Below are 7733 nucleotides of genomic sequence, written 5' to 3'. Positions count from 1 at the left end.
CATGGGGACCCCCCCAAACCCCCATGGGGACCCCCCAGTCCCCCCTGGGACCCCCCAACCCCCATGGGGACCCCAATGGGACCCCCCAAACCCCCCTTGGGACCCCAATGGGACCCCCCAGACCCCCATGGGGACCCCCAAACCCCCATGGACACCCCAGGACCCCCCTAGACCCCCATGGGGACCCCCCAAACCCCCATGGGGACCCCCCAGACCCCCCTGGGGACCCCAAAACCCCCATGGGGACCCCCCAGGAGCCCCCAAACCCCCATGGGGACCCCCCAAACCCCCATGGGGACCCCCCAGACCCCCCTGGGGACCCCAAAATCTCCCTGGGACCCCCCCAAACCCCCATGGGGACCCCTCAGACCCCCATGAGGACTCCCCGGGACCCCCGCAGACCCCCATGGGGACGCCCCTGGGACCCCCCAGACCCCCCCCGGGGACCCCCAAACCCCCATGGGGACCCCGCAGGACCCCCCCAGACACCTGTAGGGACCCCCCCAGACCCCCATGGGGACGCCCCTGGGACCCCCCAGACCCCCCCGGGGACCCCCAAACCCCCATGGGGACCCCCCCAGCCCCCCCGTTCCCCCCGCAGTGATCGGGGCGCTGATCGGGCGCCAGGAGGGGCGCAACATCGAGGTGATGAACTCGTTCGAGCTGCTGGCGCACGCGGTCGAGGGACACGTCTTGATCGACAAGGAGTATTACTACACCAAAGAAGAGCAATGTGAGTCGGGGGGGGTCCCCAGGGGGTCCCCAGGGGGGTTTGGGGGGTCCCGTGGGGTTTTGGGGGTCCCCATGGGGATTTGGGGGGTCCCGGTGCATGTGTTGGACACACGTGTGTTGATCGATAAGGAGTAATTACTACACCAAGGAGGAGCAGGGTGAGTTGGGGGGCGTCCTGGGGGGGTCCCAATGGGGGTTTGGGGGTCACCATGGGGGTTTGGGGGGTCCCAGGGCGTCCCAATGGGGGTTTGGGGGGTCTCAATGGGGGTTTGGGGGGTCCTGGAGGGGTCTTGGGGGGTCCCAGGGGGGTCCCCAGGGGGGTTTGGGGGGTCCCAAGGGGGTCCTGGGGTCCCCATGGGGGTTTTGGGGGGGGTCCCCATGGGGATTTGGGGGGTCCCAGGGGGGTCCTGGAGGGGTCTTGGGGGGTCCCAGGGGGGTCCCCAGGGGGGTTTGGGGGGTCCCAAGGGGGTCCTGGGGTCCCCATGGGGGTTTTGGGGGGGTCCCCATGGGGATTTGGGGGGGTCCTGGGGGGATGTGAGGGGTCCTGGAGGGGTCTTGGGGGGTCCCAGGGGGTTCCCCAGGGAGGTTTGGGGGGTCCCAGGGGGGTTTAGGGGTCCCCATGGGGGTTTTGGGGGGTCCCTATGGAAGTTTGGGGGGATCCAAGGGGGGTCCTGGAGGGGTCCTGAGGGGTCCCAGGGGGGTCCCCATGGGGGTTTGGGGGGTCCCAGGGGGTTTTGGGGACCTCAGGGTGTTTTGGGGACCCCAGGGTGTTTGGGGTGTCCCAGGAAGTTTGGGGACCCCAGGGGGGCTCTGGGGTGTCCCTGGAGGTTTTGGGGTGTCCTGGAGGTTTTGGGGACCCCAGGCGGTTTTGGGGTGTCCTGGAGGTTTTGGGGACCCCAGGGTGTTCTGGGGTGTCCTGGGGGGTTTTGGGGTGTCCCGGGGGGGGGATTCCGGGGCCGTTTTTGGGGTGACCCCCCCCCAATCCACAGTCAAGCAGGTGTTCAAGGAGCTGGAGTTCCTGGGCTGGTACACGACCGGGGGCCCCCCCGACCCCTCCGACATCCACGTGCACAAGCAGGTGGGGATTTGGGGGTCCCTGGGGGGGGTCTGCACCCCCCTGACCCCCCCAAACCCCCCCTGACCCCCCAAATCCCCCCCAGGTGTGTGAGATCATCGAGAGCCCCCTGTTCCTCAAGCTGAACCCCATGACCAAGCACACGGACGTGAGTGGGGACGGGGGGGCTGGGGGGGGGTTTGGGGGGGCCGGGACCCCCCTGCACCCCCCAAATTGGGTGGGACCCCCCCAAATTGGGTGGGACCCCCCCCAAATGGTGCTGCCCCCCCCCTTTTGCAGCTGCCGGTCAGTGTGTTCGAGTCGGTGATCGACATTGTCAATGGGGAGGTGAGGGAGCCCTGTCCCATGTCCCCATGTCCCCCTGTCCCCTTGTCCCCAATGTCCCCAAGGCCACCATGCTGTTTGTGGGGTGGTCTGGGGGTGTCCCCATGGTGTCCCCAATGTCCCCAATGATGTCCCCAAGGCCACCATGCTGTTTGTGGGTGTCTGTGTGGTGTCCCTGTGATGTCCCCATGATGTCCCCAATGTCCCCATGATGTCCCCATGTCCCCAGGCCACCATGCTGTTTGTGGGGGGTGTCTGTGTGATGTCCCCATGATGTCCCCATGATGTCCCCATGATGTCCCCAGGCCACCATGCTGTTTGTGGGGGTGTCTGTGTGATGTCCCCGTGATGTCCCCATGATGTCCCCATGATGTCCCCATGATGTCCCCATGTCCCCAGGCCACCATGCTGTTTGTGGGGGTGTCTGTGTGATGTCCCCGTGATGTCCCCATGATGTCCCCATGATGTCCCCATGATGTCCCCATGTCCCCAGGCCACCATGCTGTTTGTGGGGGGTGTCTGTGTGATGTCCCTGTGATGTCCCCATGATGTCCCCATGATGTCCCCATGTCCCCAGGCCACCATGCTGTTTGTGGGGGTGTCTGTGTGATGTCCCCGTGATGTCCCCATGATGTCCCCATGATGTCCCCATGTCCCCAGGCCACCATGCTGTTTGCCGAGCTGCCCTACACGTTGGCCACCGAGGAGGCCGAGCGCATCGGGGTCGACCACGTGGCCAGGATGACGGCGACCGGCGGCGGAGAGAACTCCACCGGTGACAGGGGACACTGGGGACATTGGGGACATTGGGGACATGGGGACATCATGGGGACATTGGGGACATGGGGACATCATGGGGACATTGGGGACATGGGGACATGGGGACATCATGGGGACATTGGGGACATCATGGGGACATTGGGGACATTGGGGACATGGGGACATCATGGGGACATTGGGGACATGGGGACATCATGGGGACATTGGGGACATTGGGAACATGGGGAGAACTCCACTGGTGACAGGGGACATTGGGGACATTGGGGACATTGAGGACATGGGGACATCATGGGGACATTGGGGACACTGGGGACATGGGGAGAACTCCACTGGTGACATGGGGACAGGGGACATGGGGACATCATGGGGACATCATGGGGACATGGGGAGAACTCCACCGGTGACATGGGGACATGGGACATGGGGACATCATGGGGACATCATGGGGACATTGGGGACATCATGGGGACATTGGGGACATCATGGGGACATGCGGACATCATGGGGACATCATGGGGACGTGGGGAGAACTCCACCGGTGGGACTGGGGACACTGGGACATGGGGACATCATGGGGACATTGGGGACATGGGGACATCATGGGTTCATTGGGGACATTGGGGACATGGGGAGAACTCCACCGGTTACAGGGGACATTGGGGACATTGGGGACATGGGGACATCGTGGGGACATCATGGGGACATTGGGGACATCATGGGGACATTGGGGAGAACTCCACTGGTGACATGGGGACAGGGGACATGGGGACATCATGGGGACATCATGGGGACATTGGGGACATCATGGGGACATGGGGAGAACTCCACCAGTGGGACATGGGACATCATGGGGACATTGGGGACATCATGGGGACATCATGGGGACATGGGGACATCATGGGGAGAACTCCACCGGTGGGACATGGGGACACAGGGGGACATGGGGACATCATGGGGACATCATGGGGACATCATGGGGAGAACTCCACCGGTGGGACATGGGGACACAGGGGGACATGGGGACATCATGGGGACATGGGGGGACCCTGAGGGACCCTGGGGTGACCCAGGGGACCCTGAGGTGACACTGTGACACTGTCCCCACACAGTGGCCGAGCACCTGATCGCGCAGCACTCGGCCATCAAGATGCTGCACAGCCGGGTGCGGCTCATCCTGGAGTACGTGCGGGCGGCCGAGGCGGGTGAGTGTCCCTCTGTCCGTCCTGTCCCTCTGTCCTGGTGTCCCCACGTCATCCTGGGGTACGTGCGGGCGGCCGAGGCGGGTGAGTGGCCGTCTGTCTGTCCTGTCCCTCTGTCCCGGTGTCCCCACGTCATCCTGGGGCACGTGCGGGCGGCCGAGGCGGGTGAGTGTCCCTCTGTCTGTCCTGTCCCTCTGTCCTGGTGTCCCCACGTCATCCTGGGGTACGTGCGGGCGGCCGAGGCGGGTGAGTGTCCGTCTGTCCTGTCCCTCTGTCCGTCCTGTCCTCCTGTCCGTCCTGTCCCCATGTCCGTCCCGCTGTCCCCATGTCATCCTGGAGTACGTGCGGGCGGCCGAGGCGGGTGAGTGGCCGTCCGTCTGTCCTGTCCTCCTGTCCGTCCTGTCCTCCTGTCCGTCCCGCTGTCCCCACGTCATCCTGGGGTACGTGCAGGCGGCCGAGGCGGGTGAGTGGCCGTCCGTCTGTCCTGTCCTCCTGTCCGTCCTGTCCTCCTGTCCGTCCCGCTGTCCCCACGTCATCCTGGGGTACGTGCAGGCGGCCGAGGCAGGTGAGTGGCCGTCTGTCCGTCCTGTCCCTCTGTCCTGGTGTCCCCACGTCATCCTGGGGCACGTGCGGGCGGCCGAGGCGGGTGAGTGTCCCTCTGTCTGTCCTGTCCGTCTGTCCTGCTGTCCTCCTGTCCGTCCTGTCCTCCTGTCCGTCCCGCTGTCCCCACGTCATCCTGGGGTACATGCGGGCGGCCGAGGCGGGTGAGTGGCCGTCCGTCTGTCCTGTCCCTCTGTCCTGGTGTCCCCACGTCATCCTGGAGTACGTGTGGGCGGCTGAGGCGGGTGAGTGGCCGTCCGTCTGTCCTGTCCCTCTGTCCTGTCCTCCTGTCCGTCCCGCTGTCCCCACGTCATCCTGGGGTACGTGCGGGCGGCTGAGGCGGGTGCGTGTCCGTCCGTCTGTCCTGCTGTCCCCAAGGTCCCCTGGTCCATCCCAGTGTCCCAGCGTCCGTGCTGGTGTCCTCAGTGTCCCCATGTCTGTCCTGCTGTCCCCATGTCCGTCCTGGTGTCCCCAGTGTCCCCATGTCCATGCCATTGTCCCCATGTCCATCCTGGTGTCCCCATGTCCGTCCTGGTGTCCCCAGTGTCCCCATGTCCATCCCATTGTCCCCAGATCCATCCCTCTGTCCCCCTGTCCATCTCTCTGTCCCCACGTCCATCCATCCGTCTGTCCCCATGTCCGTCTGTCTGTCCCCCTGTCCATGTGTCTGTCTGTCTGTCCACCTGTCCGTCCATCTGTCCCCACGTCCATCCGTCCGTCCGTCTGTCCGCAGGGGAGGTGCCGTTCAACCACGAGATCCTGCGCGAGGCGTGCGCGCTGTCCCCCTGTCCCCCGGTGTCCCCATGTCCCCCTGTCTGTCTGTCCGTCCCCCTGTCCATCCGTCCGTCCCCATGTCCGTCCGTCCGCAGGGGAGGTGCCGTTCAACCACGAGATCCTGCGCGAGGCGTGCGCGCTGTCCCCCTGTCCCCCGGTGTCCCCATGTCCCCCGGTGTCCCCATGTCCCCCTGTCCGTCCGTCCGTCCCCCTGTCCCTCCGTCTGTCCCCCTGTCCATCCGTCCGTCCCCACGTCCGTCTGTCCGCAGGGGAGGTGCCGTTCAACCACGAGATCCTGCGCGAGGCGTGCGCGCTGTCCCCACGTCCCCCGGTGTCCCCATGTCCCCCTGTCCGTCCGTCCGTCCCCACATCCATCCGTCCATCCGTCTGTCCCCATGTCCGTCCGTCTGTCCGCAGGGGAGGTGCCGTTCAACCACGAGATCCTGCGCGAGGCGTGCGCGCTGTGCCCCTGTCCCCCGGTGTCCCCATGTCCCCCTGTCCGTCCGTCCCCACGTCCATCCGTCTGTCCCCATGTCCATCTGTCCGTCTGTCCGCAGGGGAGGTGCCGTTCAACCACGAGATCCTGCGCGAGGCGTGCGCGCTGTGCCACTGCCTGCCCGTGCTCAGCACCGACAAGTTCAAGACCGACTTCTACGACGTGAGTGGCCCCCGAAACCCCGGGGGGGCCCCAAAACCTGGGGGGGGGTCCCCAAAACCAAGGCGGGGGGGTCCCCAAAACCAGGGAGGGGTCCCCAAAACTTAGGGGGGGCGGAGGGGGGCCCGAAACCGGGGGGGTCCCCAAAACCGGGGGGGGTCCCCAAAACCAAGGGGGTGTCCCCAAAAACCGAGGGGGGATCCCCAAAACTGAGGGGGGTTGCTCAAAACCGAGGGGGAATCCTCAAAACCAAGGGGGGGTCCCAAAAATGGGGGGGGGGTGTCTCCAGAACCGAGGGGTGGTCCCCAAAACCGGGGGGGGTGTCCCTGAAACCGAGGGGGGGGTCCCCAAATTTGAGCTGCTCCCCCCCCCCCCGTCATTGCTACGGGTTGCAGTGGGAGAACAGGATGGGGTTGGGAGATACCAACATATGGGGGGGAGATACCAACATTTTGGGGACATACCAACACTTTGAGGGGGTTAAGTATAATTTTAGGGGGTCCACATAATTTTGGGGGGGTCCCCAAGCCCATACGGGGGGATTTGGGGGGGTCACAACCCCAAATTTGAGCTGCTCCCCCCATCAGTGCTGCGGGTTGCAGTTGGAGAATAGGATGGGGTTGGGAGATACCAACATTTTGGGGGGGGATACCAACATATTGGGGGGAGATACCAACATTTTGGGGACATACCAACACTTTGAGGGGGTTAAGTATAATTTTAGGGGGGTCCACATAATTTTGGGGGGGTCCCCAAGCCCATACGGGGGGTTTGGGGGGGGGCAGGACCCCAAATTTGAGCTGCTCCCCCCATCAGTGCTGCGGGTTGCAGTTGGAGAATAGGATGGGGTTGGGAGATACCAACATTTTGGGGGGGATACCAACATATTGGGGGGAGATACCAACATTTTGGGGACATACCAACACTTTGAGGGGGTTAAGTATAATTTTAGGGGGGTCCACATAATTTTGGGGGGGTCCCCAAGCCCATACGGGGGGTTTGGGGGGGGGCAGGACCCCAAATTTGAGCTGCTCCCCCCATCATTGCTGCTGGTTGCAGTTGGAGAATTGGTTGGGTTTGGGAGATACCAACATTTTGGGGGGGGATACCAACATATTGGGGGGGAGATACCAACATTTTGGGGGGGATAGCAACATATTGGGGGGAGATACCAACATTTTGGGGGGGATACCAACATATTGTTGGGCCCACCAACATTTAGGGTGGTTAAAAATAACTTTAAGGGGTACATATAGTTTCGGGGGGGTCCCCAGCACCTCTATGACCCCCCCCCAATTTTTGTCCCCCCCCCCCAGCAATGCAACGACGTGGGGCTCATGGCGTATTTGGGCACCATCACCAAGACCTGCAACACCATGAACCAGTTTGTGAACAAGTTCAACGTCCTGTACGACCGCCAGGGGATCGGGCGCCGCATGCGGGGGCTCTTCTTTTAGGGGGGGGCCCCCCAACCTTGGTCTGGCCCCCCATGCACCCTCCTGCCCCCCCCCCGGCTGGGGAACCCCCAAAAACCTGGGGGGGTGGGTCCCCATAATAAAGAGTCTCCAGGGACGACGACTCAGTGGTTATTTGG

General features: G+C 64.0%; 1 protein-coding gene across 1 annotated transcript in view; it reads left to right on the top strand.

Moving 5' to 3' along the window:
• Positions 1 to 7715, top strand: part of COPS6 (COP9 signalosome subunit 6) — a gene marked incomplete at its 5' end in the record, with an annotated part of 8195 nt that extends 480 nt beyond the window's left edge. The window contains 8 exons of the mRNA XM_082077052.1: positions 540 to 733; positions 1722 to 1810; positions 1893 to 1955; positions 2087 to 2134; positions 2792 to 2906; positions 4021 to 4113; positions 6042 to 6142; positions 7456 to 7715. Of these exons, the coding sequence (XP_081933178.1) occupies positions 540 to 733; positions 1722 to 1810; positions 1893 to 1955; positions 2087 to 2134; positions 2792 to 2906; positions 4021 to 4113; positions 6042 to 6142; positions 7456 to 7596 (844 nt within the window). The 3' untranslated portion in view covers positions 7597 to 7715. The remainder of the gene's footprint in view (positions 1 to 539; positions 734 to 1721; positions 1811 to 1892; positions 1956 to 2086; positions 2135 to 2791; positions 2907 to 4020; positions 4114 to 6041; positions 6143 to 7455) is intronic.
• Between the last annotated feature and the right edge of the window lie 18 nt (positions 7716 to 7733).

This window comes from Streptopelia decaocto (genome assembly GCF_964273445.1).
Source record: "Streptopelia decaocto genome assembly, contig: HAP1_SCAFFOLD_628, whole genome shotgun sequence".
Taxonomy (NCBI): domain Eukaryota; kingdom Metazoa; phylum Chordata; class Aves; order Columbiformes; family Columbidae; genus Streptopelia; species Streptopelia decaocto.
The sequence above is the reverse complement of the archived record's forward strand: the minus strand, read 5'-3'. Positions and strand labels throughout refer to the sequence as shown.